The sequence below is a fragment of the Anopheles merus genome, chromosome 2R (genome assembly GCF_017562075.2).
Source record: "Anopheles merus strain MAF chromosome 2R, AmerM5.1, whole genome shotgun sequence".
Classification (NCBI taxonomy): Eukaryota; Metazoa; Arthropoda; class Insecta; order Diptera; family Culicidae; genus Anopheles; species Anopheles merus.
Window position 1 is genome coordinate 28,548,410 of NC_054082.1, and position 18,645 is coordinate 28,567,054.

Below are 18,645 nucleotides of genomic sequence, written 5' to 3' on the forward strand. Positions count from 1 at the left end.
AAATGATGCATCAAATTTTGAGAAACAGTCTGCAAATTGTGTAACAAATTAAAAAAAAATCGGGAAACATAAAACAACACTTGAGAAATCATGTATAGCAAACGTGTTTTACTTCTCCTTTTCCAAGCTTTTCAATAATATCTGACGTAAAAAGTGTTGTTGGTCGATAGTATCTTAAAGTGCCAGTACGCACATTCGCCTCTGATTAATAGACTCTGTTCAACCTCTGTGACCAGAAGCAGATGCTGCGTTTCAAGATCGCAAGGTTTTGGCGAGCTGATCATGCTATGGAACAGGACGATCCAATCCGTATAGTCCGTCCACAAGGACATAAAGTTAGCGTGGTAGGCTGAATCTGAGATGGCTAGAAGATATGCAGCTATCTGCTACTAAGCCCTGCAACAGGCCAAACGATTGTAGTACCGTATAACAACTAAACAGACTGTTGTTGGTCTAGGTTTGCGACTTAGGCATAAATTGAATATCTTTATCTAAATATTTATCCCATGTGAACAAAATTATAAACATCATGATCACATGTACTTCTCGATCCATATAACATGTGCAAAATGAAATCAAAATGGGCACGTTTCCTTCTGATAAAACCTTAAAACTATTGATGCTAAAACGTAACCTCTGATCCGATATTAAGAACTTGTTGTTGTACATATCCTAAGCCATAACAATGACATGAAAACAAAACTATAAGTAACATCATGCAGGTATGAATATCCAATTTTGCAAAAGCTAAAATGTAATTGCAAGAAGAACCACGTTTCAATTCTTCTTACACATGTTTATCCAACCAAAACGGTCAGTTACATGCAAGAAATTGTACCCTTACCCCAAAAGTTGCATACACCTGCCAACACGTGAGAGAAAGAGAGTACGCGCAAAGCGGCCAAAGCAAGAGATATTCGTTCGGTAAAGTGGATTGCGTTCTCCTGCTGCTGCTGCTGCTGCTGCGGCTGCTCACGCAGTCGTCCGAGAGCTTCCACCATGGAAGGCTGCAGCGCGAAGCGTCGATCGTGAAGCGTGCTCGATACAGGGTCATCAGCAAGCGTGGTGCTGTTGAGCATTATTGTGCCCTCTCTGCATTATCCGGGAGTGCGGGGAAGTCTCTGACCAGTGTACACCGTTCACCCAGGAAGCGAAAGACAAGGGAAACACAAAAATAAAAACACAAGTGAATTGAGAGGGCAACACACCCACAAAAAAAAGAAGCACGCAGCTAAGTCGTTGACGACGCGCGGCACACGCAATAAAAAGACGTGGTGGCGTGGTGTGGCGAGTTTTGTTGCGGACGAAACAAGACGCGAAGAACCAAAGCAAAGCGACCGAAAGGTGGAAGATTTATCTTAGCAACCCTTTTGGAAATTTGAAGGTCACAGGTTGTGGAAGGCAGGGCTGGGAATGACATTCGTGCATTGGTGTATTTGTGTATGTGTGTATGCTTTAATCCATCTTGCCAAATCAAAAGTGTGCTTTTAAAAATCTAATCTGCTCAATGGTTCACGATATGGCAGCAAAAAGCTATAAAAGCATCGTCCACTCATTCGGGACCCATCCCTCGGGAGCAAAGTGACTGTGTGTGTGTGTGTGTGTGTGCGTGTGCCAATAACAAGTACCATCAAAAGAACAACGGCACCCCGCGGTGCAAAGAACCCCGCGGGTAGCAAAAAAGAGCGTTCGTCGCCATTTTCGGCCGCTCAGTGTGCAACGACGAAGGCGCAAGAGCATTCCCTGCTTCCGATTACGTGATTGCCGATTTTCCGCGAATCTAGTAAAAATAGCATTGCCGGCATTTCCTCCCCTAACCACTGCAAGAGGGGGTAGTGCCTCCGCAGAGAGCGGGGTTGCATTCGTGCTAGAAGAAGTGATTGGAAAGGGGACGGCTGGTGGCCGCTTGTTGTAGCAAAAGAAAAGCTCTCTCAAAAGGGTGTTGCAGACCACAAATGGTGGAAATGTCAGCGCCGAGTAGTGATGGAGATCGCCCCGCGGCGAAGGAGTCACCGGGCGGTGGAACTGTGCCAGCGGTCGTACCGGCTGATGGGTAAGATGGGCGAAACCGTGCATGCCCGCTAGAGCAAGAGCAATGTGTAACGAGCGGTGTTTTAACTCTCTTTTGTGATTGGTTTTCAAGAGATAGAGAATGTGTGTGTGTATGTGTGTGACTGTTTTGTTTTGGTTTTGTTTTCCTCTTTGTGCGCAAAAATGTCGGTCGAATTTTTCACCCCCAGGCTGAACCGCTCGTTTCCACGGCGACGGTTGAAGGCAGCGTTGAGACAGGAATGTTTCTCTCTTCATTCTAGCGATCGGTGATCGGTGATGTTTTTTTTAAGTCTTTGCTAGTTGAAAGGATGTTTTGCTCTGTTTACATTTTTGTTTCAATTAGAGGTCACTTAAATGTGAAAACGTTGTGGAGGATAATGCAAAAAAGTGGAAAAGTTTCTAATAAAGAAACAAGTAAATAGATCAACGATAGTTTATCGTCTATGTCAGATTAGTCAGGAATGTCGATGCATTGTATTACGCTTCAGTTTCTAATGTGAACTGCATTATTCAACAATCGCGAGATGTGTTTTTTTTCAACAGCACAGTTATCACAAATAATGACAGAGGTTGAGAAACATCTTTGCAAGTCTTGAATAATGCTGTTCATATTGAAAACTGAGCCGGAAAACAGTGAAAAGTCCATTCAATCAATTTTAGATTAGGTTAACAGAAAGTACTAACATTGTTTCTCTAGCCAGCTCAACACTGTAAGCTTCATTTCCAATCCGTAAAATCCCTGTTCAACATTGTCAAATGAATGTCGTGCGTATACCAAGCAACCAATGACAGATCATTCGAGTTTCCATTTTTATTGTTGAAATGTATTTTACGGGATTGAATTCTTCGTTTCCGATGCTAAGCGGGCTAGAGAAATCCTGTACTGGAGCTAGAAATTGCACAGTATTGGCATATGTATTAGGTCTTTCAATCTTGTAAAGTAAAGATAGAACAAAATAGGCATCACAACAGTCCCCTGGTGGTATTTTATTACTAATAACATAATCGATCTATCAGATCTATCAGACAAGCAAAAATGAAACCGAACATAGCCGAACTTAATCTGGTGAGGGTTGTAAAATTATGCGATCGTATGTCATTAAAAAGACCGGTTTTTCTTTAGCAGATACCGGTAGACGACACCGTTACCAAAAATCGAATCGGCAAACGTTGCCAACAACAGGCATTGACATTTAAATGTGAAGAAGCACGTGTTTTGCGTGCGTGCCCACGCGTTGGGTCGATGGCCATCCTTTCTTTCACTTTACCCTGAATGAGATTGTTTGTGGGCGGAAAAGTAAAAGTTGAACAACCGAAATGAGGTTTACTGCCTTGCGTTACAGCCTTAAAAAAATACAAAGGAAAAATAATACATCGACAATAGTGTATATCTGTGTTCTGCATCACGAACTGAAAGGATTTTACTCTATTCGTTTGCAACATATCGGACCCGGCTCGCCGGATGATGCAACGATAACAAAACCGGTTCAGTGTTTTATATTAACCAGGTTCCCGTACTATCCGACCTCGGTAAGGTAGAATCTGGCTGGTAGAATAGAACCTGCGGCAACCGGTATGCACAACCGGTTCCACCATCTGGGGGAAGTGAAATCACGCTCAGTACGGCGCGTCGCATTAACTTTTAATGAGTGGTTTTCACAAAGTACTACTGTGTGAGGGCAAAAATAAAAGGGCAAATTCTTCCAAGCGAAAATGCAAAAATCATGTACTGGCGGGATTTAATGTATGCACTGAAAGTGTCCCCATTATGTGTGGGCCTTCCTCATTGGGAAATGAATTAAGCGGCCACAGCTCCTAAGTAGGATTTACGACACATGTTGCGGGCATTTCAGCATTATGGGAATGTGTATATGGATTTAACGTACATCAGCCTCTATTTTACGTTATTTATTTTTCTAATAGAATTAAATGCTTTATTCATTCCTAGATCATTGTGCATCTTTGCCAAGCTGATCTACAAAACGAAACAAACAAGATCTCTTATAAGCTCACACGAAGTGTGTCTTAATTTATTCATTATAAGGTTGTTTTTTCTGTAACACAATCTCCTTAAACCCGAAAGAAATCCCCCGCCCGCGGCGTTCTGTTGGGTTGATTGAACGATAGCGAATGTGAGGCAGCACCTTCCCAAACTCGGGCCTCCCCTTGCTAAACGCGATCATCCATCAGCCCGACAGCAACCTCTATAAGCGATGGGGGTGAATATTTACAAGACTGATAGACGCCGGTTGGCCTGGAATATACAGGCCAACAACGACCGGCCATTGTTATCATTCCTCCAGATTCATTGCCCCAGCGCTTGCGTAACGCTCATTTGCGTATGATTCAGTGCCGAATGGCGTCATTGCGAGGCGTTCCGCTGCCCAATAGTAGTAGCGGTAGTGCCTCCCGCTCCTGTAAGATGTCAGAATAGTAAGAAGGCACTCTGTTTCGTGCGATCGCTATGTCGTTAACATTGCTGGAGGATTTGATTTTTTTGTTTGGATAATTTGATGGGAGAATTCTTTCTGCCACTTGCACAGAACATGCAACTCAATCGCGCAGTACAAGATGCATAATTTGATAGGAACCCCAGTCTGTTTAAAAAAAACGCGAACGAATTGAAAGGCTTACGTACGAAAAAGCTGTCCCAGTTGCGTAAGGAAATTCCCCGCGTGTGTGTTGAAGGTTTGCGTGTTTCTTAATGTTGTTCCACCGGGGGAACATTTGGGAGAGAAGTTCCGCTAGGCGGAGAAATTTTGCGTCAAATGCGTTGAATGTAGTGATTGTGTTGACAGAAAGAGCGATCCGCACAGTTTGCTGAACTTTGGTGACTCATGAGTTGTTACGAATCGAGCTTCTCCGGCAGGCCATGCGAAGGATAGGCCCTCAACAAGAGTCACAGGGTCGTAGCGGAGGAGAAACAAACAGCAATTGTGGACAGAGTCTTTGATACTTTGCCTACTAACCAGTCCTTCTCGCTAGTTGTTTCTAATCCAAAGGTTGGGAAGCCTATGCAGACGGAAGGGGGTGTTTGGCTTGGAAATCCAGTGGCTATGTCCTATTTCGGATGTTAGAATTAAACCTCTTAACTCCAAGAGCTTCCGCGTTTGAATCTCTCTTTATTTCATTGAATCATCGAATGGCATTTTATTTAAGGTTCCGAGTTTAGTTAGTACTTTAGAGTACTAACCGGATACCGGAAACCGGAGTACTAATCGGAGGCTCGGACCGGATTGTTCGGGTTTCCAGAAACTTCTTATTGTGACGTGGAAGGATTTGGAAGGATAATCAACGGTTACTGGGATTAGGAAAATCAAATTGATTGAGGAATAAATTTATAATCGTGTGCGTAACATAAGTGCTCGACTCCCTGTGGGTGAGCCTATGAGTGTAGAATGGTAGGAAGATAAGGAGAGTCGTTTGTCATGGGCCTTTAAAAAAGATGTAAAATTCGGATATATATAGATTTGGTTTCTTAGATGATTTAAATTAACCATAGGCAATGGTATTTTCAACTAAGTAATGACCTTTGAGCCTTTCCATCCGCCTCTGAGCCACCGGCAACCGGTATTTGCTCACCGTCAACATTGGGGCAAGGCTGTTTGCGTTCAAAATGCTTCAAATATTGACTGACCAGCTCACTGACCGAACCCAAATCTCGACTCACCGTAACGTTGTGGACGTTGGTAAATATTTGTTTGTTTCTTTTTTTTTGTCGGTACACTTTCCTAAATTATCATCCCCAAAAGTCAGCAACTGGTCAGCGCAATACACATACGCAGCAAAGCGTGAAAGCGTGTTTACGTCAACTTAGAGAACTCGGTAATTCACACCAGTGCATCCTTGCCGGTCGGGGTTTCCCATCAACATCGCTCGAGTACCGTTCAATAATTGACCACAATGATGTGCCACCGATTCGCATTTAGGTGACACTCTGTCAACGATTGTAACCCCTTAATGCCAATTGTCGGCCCTGGAGGAGGAAGCTTTCATTAACCGGCTCTAACGTTTCTAACGGCTCTGGAGCGCGCTCGCTGTGTGCCACGTTCAGTCACCACGACGTGGTTCGTCGCCAGACCAGACTGACAGTTTCCTGGCTCCGTTACTGTTCCGTTGTGCATAATTACGCGTCCAATCGGCGGCACGGTCGAGCGAAACCACGGACCAAGAAAACCTGTTCTCGCAGTTGTCGCGCACTGCCCACGGGGGAATGAGAGGCTTCCCACAAGGCGATTCCACAGGTCACTTACGATTGACTGGCTGGCTGGCGAAGGTTCGCCGGAACATTGTGTAGGTCGATCCGAGTCGATGTTAGATTAGTCCGATGTGTTTCGTTTGCTGTTTGTGTATTTTGAAGCAGGCAAATATCTTACAATCCCACAATCTGAGGCGATCCGGATTATAAGCATACGACATGGGATATTCATAACGGGTTTTCTTTAGTTAATAATGACTGAATGTTATTATTATATTTGTCACAATGTTGATCTTTAAAGGTTAAACATTCCACTTTTTTCAATATTACAATATTAAACAAATGATACCATCCAAACACGATCATTAATTTAACAATCAACATTAACGTCGAATGCGTGCTGCTACCGAACGATTCCGATAATCGCGGCAACACTCGAACTTCGATGATGAATATCTTATTTCGCCTTCAAACCGGAATCAAGCAGCGAATGAAGTTGAAATGATCTTCGCAGCACATCATTCTGATAAAATAAACAATTCCGAAGATCACCGATCGGCTGAAGATCGCCGAATTTTTTTTCTTCCTTCTACTCTCATCTCCTACTCGATTGTATCTTCTTTTGTAGGTCGTTTGTTCTTTGTTTTTACATTCCGGAGATGGCGCTTGAGCATAATTTATCGTGAGCATAATTTATTCACCGAGTGACCGAGCGCGCACGGCTACACAGCTTCGTAAAACGGCGAACACGATCATCGATCAAACAATTACATCTATCTTATTTGTTTACACCAAAGCATGTTTGCCCGTTTCCCACCACACCCCGACGTTGGGGGGTTAGTGAGTGTGGTACATGTGTGTGTGTGTGCATGTGTGTGTGGTTTTTGTAATGGTTTTGGTTTGGAAACATTTCGGTTAGCGATCTTCATTAACTTTCAATACTTTTTTCTTGTTCTTCCTCTTCTCCTTGCCGTACCACACCGCACATCCAACTCGTGCAAACGACCCGCAGCAAAGATCACACTCCCTCCCTAACCACCAAACTCTTCCCCTTCTTTCTTCCCTCGCCGACCGTTCCGGCACGCAGGCGGCCCGGCCGACGGAAGCCGTTCTTCGAAAAGTTCGGCACCCTGCTCAAGCAACGCTCCGATGCGTTTCTGCTCCACGTAAACAGTCCCGTGCCGCCCCACGGCGAGGAATCGGACACACCACCACCCGCCAACGGAACGGCCGGACCGGGCGCGGGACCTGCTGGACCATCGTCGGTCGCCGTGATTCTCGGCCCGGCAGGGATTCTCGGCCCGCCGATCGCTGCCAACGGAGATGCTTCGCCGGGCAAGCTGGGTGACGCGGAAAACTATGTAAGTAAACAGGGGGGGTCTGAGGGGGAGGGCGAAAATGGGACTGCGCGAAATACGCTACGATCGCGTCGAATTAGCAGTGCAGCGGTGTGAATGTGTGCCTTTGTGTGCTACCAGGGGGGCTTCCATAAATAACCCATCATCCCATCAATTGAAAGACATCGCACACACATACTTTCGATCGGCGGCTTCCCAGGCGGGTGGAATCGCCTCCCTCCCCCCACCTTCGGCGAAATGTAAGTCGATCGGTTCGGTTTATGCGTTTGCGGTCGTTTGCTTGCAAAACCCGGCGAAAGAAACGATCTTTGCGAGAACGAGAACAAGGGACTTGGGTCGGTGTATTCGTTTGTTTGGGTAGATGCAAAAGTTGTGCAGTTACGTTGTGTTTTAGTCCAAATTTCTTTGGGTTTTTTAGCAGGATGGCTATTTCGGTATAGGCAAAGTGAATTGAGCCGTATTGCGCGTATGCTGTCTGGTATTTGAGAAAGGATGCCGCGCAATCGAGATTGTGCTCTATGATATCGAATAATTTTGACGTTTTGAAGCATCGTGCGGCAAACTTGAAATAGCTTGAAAAAAGAATTGGAATATCCGTCACATCTTAAAGTGTCAAAGGGATAAAGTAAGACCCAACCAACCAACACATAGATGTCATAGCTGATCATAAAAGATCACTTCATTGCAATAGAAGCTGTTCAGATCGAAACTATCAAAGCCAAAAATACAGCACAAGAAATGTAAGTGATAGAGAAAGTGTGTGTGTGGGAGAGAAAGAGAGAGATAGAGAGAGAAATAAAGGGATAGAGAGAGAAATAGAGAGAGAAAAGGAAAGGTGAATGTTTAACATTGATTAGAAATACGATTTAAGGATGTTATGGAGTAGAGATCCTGAGATACATGTCCAATAGTTGAACATTTGTGAGGCCAAGAAAGATTTTACGAAATAATTAGGAAATTGACTAACATAGAAATGCGACTGAAGATTGGCTACAGGGTTTAGCACGAGTTCTAACACATTTAGCACACTTTCTGGACTCTTTCGCATGGAAAGTGATGTATATGACATGCTGGTGATCAAGTCGGTCTCGTGATAAAGTCGTCAACTCACACGATTTAACAACATGCCCGTCAGGGGTTAATACCCCGTATGTTGGACAGATTTCAGGATTCCTCTAGCCAGCTCAACACTGTTAGATGCATTTCCAATCCGTAAAATGTAATCCGCAAAAATTGTCAAATGGAAATTGTACGAATTCCGAGCAACCAATAACGATCGATCATTGAGACTCTAGATTGCATTTAAATTGTTGAAATGTATTTAACAGAATTGAATTGTTCACTTATGATGTTAAGCTGGCTAAAGCAATCCTGTATCATGTTATGGGTCAATCAATAAGTCACTGATAGCCAAATCCATTAGTGATACAGGCCGGCCTTGACTGACATCGGTTGTTTCGCAAGAGAAGAAACATAATAATAAGAAAGAGAAGAATAAGAAGTATTCAAACTGTCACCATTCTGAATGTACTATGCCAACAAGTGGATTCTACGGCACCTTTATTCGATCGTCAAATTTTCCACTCGTTAAGATTTAAAAAGTTTTGCAAAAATCCTTTTAGAAAAAAAAAGCCATTCCTATATTGATAACACCATAATTTCTTTTCGTTTTACAAAATTATACATGTGCAATAGAATTCACATCCCTTCACACAAGATTCAGAAAGAAGTCACTCATTCACTTGCGCCAAAAGTATAAAAACCCCTCAAAACCCATCCAAGCTTAAGTGGAAATAGGTTATTCAATTATACCACATCTAAACAGCACTTGAGTTCCGGAATTGAACTAAACTTTTGTACCCTCCCAATCGCAGTTGTGTCTGTGTGCAAACTGTTACATCCCGCGAGCGTAAGTAAACGAGCAAAGCAAGAACAAAAAAACACATATACATGCCAAAGCAAGCGATCTAAATGTAGGTAATTAGCAGCAGAAGATTAGTCGATCAACCTCGATCAGGCACAGATATTACGAGCCGTTGCAAGTGAAACGCACGAACGTGCAATGAAGTTTTAAACACAATTAAAACCATCCCAAAACACCAAACAACTCGCACACACCTCGAGATGCTTTCTTCTGGACTATTTTTAAAAGAAGCTACTACCACATCACTCACACGCTCTCTTGCTCGATCGCGCCACTAAGTTGAGCCGATATTGGACGCGCTGATTGACGGGGTCCCTAATGAGTTGCTTTGGCGCGCGTCACGTTTGGCACGTGAATATGTTTGGTTGCTTATTGCAAGATAATCACTCAACCGATCTCCGATTGCTGAAGGCCGCAAGATAACACACGATCAAGGTCAAGATTAGAGGGATGTGCGAGCGGTCTGCACAAATTGGTATTTTCATTCCCATCCCACGAACCTTGAGATTATGTATGGATCCAATTATGCATCACCCTGCCGGCGGTTGTGAGTAATGGAAAGCAGTTGCCGCGATGACGCCACAAGAAACGCAGTGCCACTGATTTTCGTTACGCCAATCTCAAGTGGCTGGCTGCAGCGAATCAGGAAGTTTTGCAGTTTGCAGTCACGTCGCAGCACGCACTGTGTGTATTCTTCCGCCACCATCAGCAGCATCCACCACAGCCGGCACCATCTGCGTATGACCTAGTAGAAGCCGCCGATAGCGATTAATCGCTGCGGATACTTACGCGGATCACTAAGGAAATGCCGCCACCACTTTTCTTGCCTTGCCAGTAGTACGTCTTCCAGCGTTGGCGTGTGTGAATGACGTTTGGAGCACGTCAAGATGGGAACGCCTGTTTCGCTGTTTGCTGATAGTGCTGCCGTCGGATGGTGGTTTATCACCGGGCCGTACTGCAACCCACGATCACATGTCGAGCGTTGAAGCGCTATTTTTAATGCGACACTCTCTCTCTCTCTCTCTCTCTCTCTCTCTCTCTCTCTCTCTCTCTCTCTCTCTCTCTCTCTCTCTCGTTCGCCCGATCGCACTCTCTCTCTGACTCTTCGCAGTTGCCCTTGTACGGTTGAGCGAGAAACAATTACCCGCGCATTGTGTCCTTTTTGTGTTGGGTGCGGGTACGCCAAACGGAGCTGTCCGGGCCAATTAAATCCGTCCGGCTAAGGGCGCCAGAGTGGCCAGTGACACGGAGAAAATTCCAACCCGGTGACACAAAGCAGCCAAGAGTTCATCCCTTGCTTTTGTGGACTTTTCCATGAGTGCAAGATCGATCGTGCGGCTGGAATTTGTTCGGTTCAATTGTCCGCTAGAAGGGTGCTAGCGCTGCAAGTGCAATTGTTGTTTCATCGGGCAAGATGGTAATCGCGGACGGGTTTATTTTATTTCTTTTGTTAAGGTTACCGTTAGAATGATCGATGCTGTGCTCTGGTGGTAATGAAAACTAGAAACCATCTGGTTTCGCTTGTGCGTCGTGTTACCATGAAGCGCTCGCTCTATCCGTTTAATCAACAACGGAGATGGTGCGGTCGTGATAAGCTGCTTCTCCCACAAAACTGAAATAAAAAGGGCATGAGTGATGATTAACAAGTGATGATGTTGCGTTGACTTGCCAAACGTTTGGGAAGCTAAAAAATGAAACATTTGCACCTTTCATTGCTCTCTGTTGAGGGAGTTAATTTAGTGATCGTGATCGAGTGAAAGTGACCGTGATGTACGGTTCTTGGCTCAAAGAATCAAAGAATATTGCAGTTCTCAACTATTTCCAACATAATTTTTCGATCAATCAAATTTATCATTAATTAAACTTGTAACCAACTCTTTTATTTCATTACTAAAAATGCCTGGTTCCTACAGCATACTTGCTGCATTATGAACGCTATCTAAGTGGAGACAAAAAAGTGTTACTTTGCTATCACAAACTAGTGTTTCTCGTGCGTATCATGCCGGTTACGCAAAGCTGTAACATTGATAAGGCCCCCCGGACCCACGCTTTAGATAACGGCTTGTATTTCCTATGAGCTGTTCTCTAGATCTCGTGCAATCTTTAGCTCCTAATGGCATAATATTGTAACAATTTAACCACTTTCGTTTCAATCGTCTTCCTGTTTCATCTTTTTCTTTACGCTGCAAAGGTCGAGATACTGTACGAGAAGGTGCTGCACGAGATCAAGCAGGGCAACATCGTCGACCGGCAGAAGAAGCTCACCCAGAAGGGGCTCTACTCCTACATCCAGGAAGCGTTCGGAGTGGACGAGGCGCGACATGCAGTGCTGGAGCAGCGCGTCGAAACCATGCTCGCCCAGGACATCTACCTGCGGGTGGAAGTGATGGAGGCCAAACTGAACGGACCACCGGCAGATGATCCCGACCGGCAGCCGCCGCTACCGAACGCGTTCGTGATCGTGTATCTGCAGGAGAAGCCACGCGAACTGCACCGAACGGCAACGGTACCGGGGACGCTAAATCCGTCCTGGAATCAGCAGTTTCCTGTGTAGGTAGTCGGCGTGTTTGTTGATGTGGCTAAGCAGTATTTGAAGAACACTTTTTTTTTTGTTTTGTTTTTGCTCCCCAGTGCCGTCAAGCAGGACACCAAGGAAACGCTTATCATCGAAGTGTTCAACAACAGTGACAATCCGAACAAATTCCTGCGAGCATTGCGTATCGCTAAGAAGTATGTCCTGTCGCTGTTTAATCCTGTCGCTTCGCACGCTAAAATGATAGGACGCGCCAGCATTCCGTTGGAGGTGATTAACTTCGATTATTTTATTAGCTTTTTTGCAATTTTTATGCATTCTCAAGTAGTTATTAAAGATATCGTGAAAATGAGGATACAAATTTGAAGTTTTTGTTATGTTTAGCACAAAAAAAGCAAAAGTATGCATCAAAAGGTTGGCAATCAAATTCTCCAATGAAAAAATGAGTTCCGGTCAAATTTAACCTTTTTAAAACAAATATGTAACAAATAGACAAAACCGTTGATTAAAGGAGGTTAATTTGATATGGAAAATTATTTATCACATTTTGGTGAAATTTGAGACGAAACCGTTGATTAAAGGAGGTTAATTTGATATGGAAAAATATTTATCTGCTGGGGAATCCAGCTACCTTTAGTTTAGTATAAAATACCAATCAATAATATTTTAGAATATTTTTAAATAATTCAAACCAACATATTTAAATCGCAGTTTCACTTTCATACACTCTGGTCTATTTAGTGATTAAATGAAAGTGTGTGCGATTTTTTGTTTTCCAGTAAAGTAAGCCGATCTCGTGGTACAGTCGTCAACTCGTACGACTTAACAACATGCCCGTGATGGGTTCAAGTCCCAAATGAACCGTGCCCCCATACGCCCATAGAATGTATGATAACAGATAAACATAAAGAGCATTAGATGCCAAACGAAAGTATATTCTATTCTCCAACTATTGAACTACTATTTCCAGTAGTAAAATATTAAATGTAACACAGATTTCCGCCATTTGAAAGCTAACATGTGAACTTCACCGTATTTTTTTGTGAAGCGAATCAAATGTTAATAAAAAAATGTATAAAATTTATAATTGTTCATATACCAAACAAATAATGCAATATAATGCAAATATGCAATAATGCTATATTTAAAAAAAAACATTATAACTGAAATATAACTATAAGAAATTAGTTCACTTTTGCTCGATCTCTAAATAGGCCTTTATAATAGAAACGTACGAGATAGCTTCATACGTTCACACATAGAGGACGCTAGCATCAATTGCAAACGAGCGCGCACACCTGATCGTAACCTATTCGAACGCTTTTCCCCTTTTGAATCAAATCTCTTCATACTTTACATTGTGTTTTAAAACGTTAACACTAAACTTCTCGTTTTCTTATATTCTACAGTCCATCACATCGACCGGGTTAATCTCGTGGTACAATCTGGCGAAGAAAAAGAAACCCGACCCACAGGGCACGATCAAGGTGAAGTTCTTCTTCACCTCCAAGCTGGAGAAGGCGACCGCCAAGCACGAGTACGAGCAGATGCTGCGCTGCATCCTGGAGTACGAGCTGCGCAGCTCCAGCGTCGCCCGGTACTGGTGGGCCGGCAAGCTGACCAGCGAAGGGGAAGCGATCCTGCAGCAGTACACGAAGTGTGCCAATCTAACCACCATCGAGCAGACGCTCATTGCCTGGTTCGTCTATACGCAGGTGCATCTGACCTACCCGCTGTCGATCACGCTGCTGGAGAGCGTGCTGGACAAGCTGTGCGGTGCGTACGAGGTCGCCCTAACGACCGACGACGAGCGGGAACGCTTCTGGGAAGGTGCCCGCCGCATCCTGCCCTCCTGCCTGTCGATCGTGGTGAAGATGCGCAAACGGTTGGCCGGTGATAAGGATATCGTTAAGACGGTTACAGCCGTGCTGCAGCTGCTGGCGAAGGCGGACCAACTAGCAATGCGCAAGGGAGCGAATCTGTTTTCCGATGCTACCGTACGGTAAGGTGGAAGGCACTGAAGGAGATAGACACTCAAATTTATGGAAAATCCTTGGTTTTTTACTCATTCTCAGTGCATTAAAGCAGATGGCGGTGGACTGTACGAAGCATTCCACCATGAAGGAGGCAACGGTGCTGGCAGTGCAGCTTGGTGCACGAACCTGGTTCGAGACGTCCCTAGCGTCCGCGATCGAGGGCAGTCAGTCGAACGAGGAGAAGCTACGATCGCTGATCAAGTTTGTGCAGCTGCTGCAGGCCGATCTGCTCCGTGCCAAAACGTACTACGATGGAGTGTTTAAAAGGTTGGTAACGTTCGCGATCGCCATCATACTTTGCTAAAGCTTCAACCACACAAACGATGTCTATGCTACATTTGCAGCGTAATGGACATTGACTATAGCCGGGAGATCTGCATCCAGCACGAGGCACGCATCGTCTCCCATCTCCGCCCGATCGTGCAGACCATTTGCAACGGCTTTAAGAAGATCACGCTCCGGATGGAGCAGTTGGAGCGGCGGGCCGAGATGGAAAGCCTCGACATGAGCTCCACGCTGTTCGAGCTGTACCTGATACTGAAGCTGTTCCTGCAGCAAACCGACACGGTGGTTCAGTGTGCACACAATCCGTACATTGTCGAGTTTCACCAATGGTTCCGCGGTGGCATCGTGTACTATCTGGACGTGTTTGCGATCAAGACGATTTCCCGTGTCGTTACCGTGCTGGAGGAGGACGATCTGCGACCAGCGACCGGTGCCGTTTCAGGGCCGAAGTGTTCCTCCTCTACGGGGGAAATTTTGGAGATCATCTCGCAGATCAAGATCTTCTGGGATCAGCTGGCGTGGCCGGATAAGGACGAGATGAAGAAGTTCCTCAAGCGAAGCATCGGGGTAAGTATGTTGGTTTGTTTGATTCGATTTGCTTGAGTGTTGCAACTCTGTCATTTGTTATGGTTCATGGAAGCAACTTCCTCCAATAGAAAATCTATATTTTGAACTCACCATCTCGGTTTTAGCTGCCGTTTCTTAATGAGGCTGTTTTTTTTTAAATCGTGTTACCCTACGCCACACATGCGGGGTATTTGTTGAGACACAACGTATGCATTAGATCTGAATCCAGCATCTAGCGCAAAATGGTTCGTAATCAGTATTTTGGGGAATATTACATAGAAAGATCTTCCAAGATCATTAGCATCCCACAATCTTCGTTTTGGTGCAGAACTCTTTGGATGTGCCGTTGTGTGGAGGAATGGGGCCTTTCATAGAGGCAAATCTTCCACCACGTCTGGTTTTCCAACATGTCTACTCTCTCCTCATCCAGTGGAGACTGTTCAAAGTACTCTTAGCTTCCTTATAGTTTCGCTGATGTCTGATTCAAAGTGTTCGATTATCACAGAATTGTATACTATGGAACGGATAAGAAAGCGGAGAGGAAGATATTCAAAACGGATCCTTAGCGGTATAACTCCGAACATCGTTGACAAGTAGCGGAATCAGTTCCAGGATCGGAGTAGATACTAAATTGGTTCCAGGATCGACCCCGGATTGAGATTCGTTCCCTGACTGGGACAGAACCTGCTAAAGTTCTTAAACTGGAATAACATTGTGAAGAGCTACAAAACCGACATAGGGTCAAGATCAGTTCCAACCCCGGTAATGGTTTGTGATTCCAGTGATCCAGGGTCATTAAAGGTTCAGAATGTGTTCAATTTCTCGTTTGGAATCAGTTTCATGGCCGTTATGGGGTCAGCATCAATTCCAATACCAATATAAGCTCAGGATCAGTTCCAGAACTGGCCTAGAATTGAGAACAGTTCTAGGATCGACATTCAAAATATATTATGTTTGTATGTATGGAATAAGGAACAGTTATAGAATTGATATGAATTCTGTATAAGTTCCAGGACCGATATGAGATCAGGATCAGTTCTCAACAGTCTTTCATGATATGTCCCTAAGCTCTATAGGGTACCTGAGAATTTTGTTGCGTAGTCCTGTTACTGGGCCAAATTAACTAACACACCAATCATCCAAAACGGCTCGTATTGTGGTTTATAGTACAGACAAAGCAGCTTCTTCTATTTGGCGTAAGGTCCCACGCGGACATGTCGGCCTATGCATGCTCTCGAGACTTTATCCAGTACCACGTAGCCAAATCAGCCAAGTCCAAGTCAACCCTTGCTGCAGAGCGACGGTCCCCATATGAGGTCTGAACCCATGAAGGGCATGTTATTAAGTCGTACGAGTTGACAACTGTACTACAAGACCGCCTGGTAATACATTCATAGCATGTCCACTGCATATACTCTCCACCATAATTCAGTTATAGCCCCAAACAAGTTTATTACTGTAGTTATATTTGCACCAGATAAGGTTTATTTTTTTATTTATTTTTATATCTCTGTTGCTCACAAAAATGTAACACCAGCCGTGTAATTTCACTCTCTCCTTCGCAGGATATCTGTAGCTGCTGCATTTTCTATGCCGATCGTCTGCTCTCCAAGGTGAAAACACTGCACGGCTCAACGGTTGGCTCGGCCGGTGGACTAAACGCAACACAGCTAGCAACGCTCGAACGATCGCTAACGGTGCTTTCGAACGTGAGCGTGCTAATGCAAAGCTTGGCCCGGCTTCCGGCCGAACTCGGCTACAGTCAGCCGCGCGTTAACGGGTCGGTCGAAAGCGACACACCCGAAAAGACGCGCAAAACTTCGCTCGAACAGCTGATGGCCGACGAGATGCTGCCGATCGATGGGCTGGCAAGCTGGCGACAGAAGTGTGTGCGCTACATTGCCGATCACGTGACACAGACAACTCGCGCGCTGATCCTTGCCTGCGGCGAAGTTGGCCCGAACGGTGGCAGCCCGAATGGAACGCTGACGGGCGGATTCTTTGCCAGCAAACCGCAAGCATCGCCAGTGGAGCACGTCGAACGATTGCGGCACTGGATCGTACAGTCGGCGGCGCTGCTGCGCGAGAGCCTGACCGAGGTCGATCTGCACGCCGTGGAGCAAGATCTCTGGGCGGTGCTCGAAACAACGATGGATGAAATCATTAAGAAGCTCTTAGAGGTAAAGCCTCTCCGCGGCTGGATGCTCTCTTCACATTGACTTTATCCTTTCTTCTCCTCCGTTTCAGAAAAAAGACTCCATTTCAACGTTCCAGCGATTGCGCGACTGTTACACCCAGCTCAGCCAGCACTACTTCCGCACGATCGGCGAAACGATCGCCTGCTCCACGATCGGCGAACGGTTGGAAACGTTCAGCTGCACCACGAGTGAGCTCATTCATCGCTACTATCTGGAGCGCGTCCGGCAGCAGGACCAGCTGGAGGAGCCGGAAAATGGGCAGCTCACCGTGCGCTGCTGGTTCCAGCCGGACGGGCTCCAGGTCAAGGTGCTGCGGGCCGAGCAGTTGCGCCTGCCGAAGGACTACAAACACTCGTGCGACAGCTACGTGAAGCTGAACGTGCTGCCGCCGGATCAGTTCGGTGCAGCGCTGCCGGAGCTGAAGACGAAAACGAAGTCGAAAAACTTTTCCCCCATCTACAACGAATCGTTTACACTGTACGTCAGCGTCGATCCATGGTTGTAGCAAATTAATCATATATTTACCTTCATCCCTTCTTGCAGCAAAATCAATCCGGTTCAACATTCCCTCAAGGATGCACTGCTCATGCTGAACGTGAAGGTGTCGGAGCTGCTCGGCCTGAGCCAGAAGCACATCGGCGAATGTTTCCTACGGCTCGATGCGATTCCGGTGGTGCGTGACGCGAGTGAGGCGCACGAGATCGCACCCATCACCATTCCACTCAGCCTCCCGTTCACGATCGGTAGGGTACAGCGCTGTCGAAGTGGGTGCTTAGCATGCTAACGTTTGCTTTTTATTCTCTCCCTATAGCTTCCTACTCCGTCACTGCGCTCGAAAACCGTAACCATGACAAGATGGCGGCCCAGTTTTTGAAAAAGCTTAAACAAAAGATGGGCATTGCGCCGTACACGATGAGTACGCTTAGCTTGTGAGTGCAGCGTACATCCGTTCGTTCGTTGCTCGAACCAGTTTGAAATCTATTCTGGATTTCTTTTTTTGTGGCATTAGAGGTAAGGCAAAGTGATAGCTCTTTTTTATTGAAATAACAACGTTACAGTTTAATTGCATTGCTTTTCGTCGTTTTTTTTATAAGAATGCTGATGCATCATGAGATTGGTCGAAATGGTGTGTTTTTTTTTCTAAAGTCTTAATGAACCATTAGCAATTAAATAGGTCTAGATTAAATTTGATAAAGAATGTGAAGCCATGCTTGAATTTCGATTTAAACACTTAATTTTTTGTATAATAAATTAGCTACATTTTGTACAACCATGTACTACTTTACTTAAGACCCGTATTGAAAATATATTGTTTGCATGATGACAATAACTCACATAATTGAGCGAGGAGATGCTACTATTTTGTTAATTACATTCGTTGTACATTTAATTAAGGCCATTAAACATAGCCAGTTTACTAAAAAGGCGTTTCGTTTTACAATAACTTGAAGAGATTACTTTTTCAAACAAACGGCTCCATAGGTCCCACAAAAG

The 18,645-nt window shown here is 44.9% G+C and overlaps 1 protein-coding gene across 3 annotated transcripts; it reads left to right on the forward strand.

The window, feature by feature from the left end:
- Positions 1-987: 987 nt before the first annotated feature.
- Positions 988-18,455, forward strand: LOC121590873 (protein unc-13 homolog 4B-like). 3 transcript variants are annotated; one of them, XM_041910995.1, is made up of 11 exons: positions 988-2,053; positions 7,263-7,611; positions 11,724-12,082; positions 12,164-12,335; positions 13,475-14,067; positions 14,141-14,368; positions 14,446-14,953; positions 16,519-17,133; positions 17,201-17,628; positions 17,695-17,894; positions 17,963-18,455. In XM_041910995.1, exons 1-11 carry the CDS (start codon positions 1,956-1,958, stop codon positions 18,082-18,084), a joined length of 3,672 nt encoding a protein of 1,223 aa, XP_041766929.1. In that variant the 5' UTR covers positions 988-1,955; the 3' UTR covers positions 18,085-18,455. The 3 variants fall into 3 exon arrangements, with proteins under 3 accessions (XP_041766929.1, XP_041766930.1, XP_041766932.1); XM_041910996.1 differs by having other exon boundaries at positions 7,338-7,611; XM_041910998.1 differs by lacking the exons at positions 988-2,053; positions 7,263-7,611 and adding an exon at positions 10,623-10,949 and having other exon boundaries at positions 17,963-18,454.
- Positions 18,456-18,645: the final 190 nt, after the last annotated feature.